The 2,156-nt window shown below is 48.4% G+C and overlaps 1 protein-coding gene across 1 annotated transcript; it reads left to right on the top strand.

The window, feature by feature from the left end:
• Positions 1-718: 718 nt before the first annotated feature.
• LOC124652503 lies at positions 719-1,250 on the top strand. Its single transcript, XM_047191517.1, has one exon. It carries the CDS (start codon positions 719-721, stop codon positions 1,199-1,201), a length of 483 nt encoding a protein of 160 aa, XP_047047473.1. The 3' UTR covers positions 1,202-1,250.
• Positions 1,251-2,156: the final 906 nt, after the last annotated feature.

Below are 2,156 nucleotides of genomic sequence, written 5' to 3'. Positions count from 1 at the left end.
ATACATCCGAGTATTTGCTTCTTATGGAGCACACAAATGAAGTTATTTACTATAAAATATATACTCCAAGTTTAGATCACATCTAGTTGTATATGTGGAGTGTTTTAAGGGTATCTTACTTCAAATAATGAGTTTCATTGTTTAAAATTTTCGGAAATGAGTGCACCGGGGAGAGCGGAACTGGTACACTTGGTGACCTCCATCTTACTAGCAATCCATAACTAAACTGAAGTTTGAAAGACATGTCATGCATCCTTGTTTTGGTCTTGGAAATTTTCCAAGATTTATTAGCGTCACGCATAGTTCGTAGAACTTGTTACCGACACATGCTACCATACAATCCAAGAAAACATTTCTAGTTCTCCAGCCCCATCGATTCCCCGCATCTGCAATCTGCATGCATGATCACTTTACAAAATAATTCGGACATGTTAACCAGTTATGAACTACGTAGTGATAAGACGTTGGACACAATCCCGAACCTTCCTGCCAAAGCCCTAATTAAGTAAGTTTTTAACCACGTCTGACAGACTAGGTAGTGACCAGACGTCGGCCACAATCCCGAACCTTCGTTCCAAAGCCCTAATTAGTTAACGCAAAACCCTTTCTTTCCTTGCCTATAAATACCCTCCCACCCTGAGCCTTAAACCTCAACCCAGACCAGCACCACCCTCTACATCACTCTCTTTTCACTACCAGCACTAACAGCAAGCTAGCCATGGCTTTCTCCAAGCCCCTTGCCCTCCTCCTGCTGCTGGCGGTGGCAGCGACGGCGACGTGCGCCGCCGGGCAGCAGGACTGCAGCGGCCACAAGGTGACGGTGCAGAACCTGTGCGGGCACGACCTGAACCTGGGCATCGCGCCGGTGGCCGACAGCAAGCTCCTCTTCAGCAACGGGATGCTCCTCCCGCACGGGAACCACCAGTCGTTCGACGTGTGCGCGTGGACGGGGAGCGTGTCGGCGCAGGGCGCCGCCGTGGCCAAGTTCCACCTCGGCCACGACGGCGGCGCCTACTACGAGGTGAGCACGGACCAGGCGAGCTCCGCCATCCACGTCTCCGTCACGCCGCACGGCAACCCGCTGCTGGGCCACTGCCCCACCGCCGGCTGCAACGAGGACAAGTGCTTCGAGCACTCCGTCCCCGGGGGCAACTGCCATGGCGTCTCCGAGATGAAGGTCGTCTACTACAAGAAGCACTAGGAGGTCATCCGCTCTATCTTTCCAGCAGCGACGACGTACGGCTGGCTGCTCTGCCAGCGTTTTTAGCAAATAAGTTCGTCTGCAGCTCGATCGATCGTTGATCAGCTGCTAGTTAATCATCGTTATTGTGTTCGTCGTACTAGATAGTACCACTCGTGTTGTGTCGTACTAGATAGTACCGTTTGTGTTGTGTTGTGTTGTGTCAGATCGAGTGCATGCTGGCTAGCTCACATGCACATGTACTGTGAGCCGTGCAGTGATGAGCAGCATGCATCGTCCTACGTCTTGCAACTGTATCCACTCGTTTGAACTTTGATGTTATGGTTTGTACGTTTGAGTTAATCCGATTAAAATTTGGCCGACCACATTGAACTTTTTCTGCGAGTCGCTTTACTCATTAGCATACATCTACGTGTATCAAAACATACGTCAATTATATGAAGGAGAGCATATGTGTATGTTGATGCGCATCCTTTTTACTGATGGATCATGGATCTGCGAGGTGTACTACGCCGAGCATAAAAGCAACTAGCAGCACAAAGCAAACAAAGTGTGAGTGTTGGAAACATCTGCAGAAAAAAAGTGAGTGTTGGAAAAAAGGAAGCGAAATGGGGGTCCTCCGTGTGAAAATGACTTTATCCGGGATCGATGATTATGTTCTGTTAGTAGGTTTGAAACTTTTGAAACACGGTGATCAGCTGCTAGTTAATCATCGAGTTTATTGTGTAGTACCTTTCGTGTCATGTCGTGTCGTTCGTGTTGTGTCAGATCGAGTGCATGCTAGCTAGCTCACATGCACATATACTGTGAGCCGTGTAGTGATGAGCAGCATGCATCGTCGTACGTCTTCACTGTATCCACTCATTTGAACTTTCATGTTCGGTTTGTACGTTTAAGTTAATCCGAAATAAAATTGAGCCGACCACATTGAACTTTTCCTGGGAGCTGCTTTACT

Source organism: Lolium rigidum, chromosome 5, assembly GCF_022539505.1.
Source record: "Lolium rigidum isolate FL_2022 chromosome 5, APGP_CSIRO_Lrig_0.1, whole genome shotgun sequence".
Classification (NCBI taxonomy): Eukaryota; Viridiplantae; Streptophyta; class Magnoliopsida; order Poales; family Poaceae; genus Lolium; species Lolium rigidum.
This window is presented reverse-complemented; position numbering and strand designations above follow the sequence as displayed.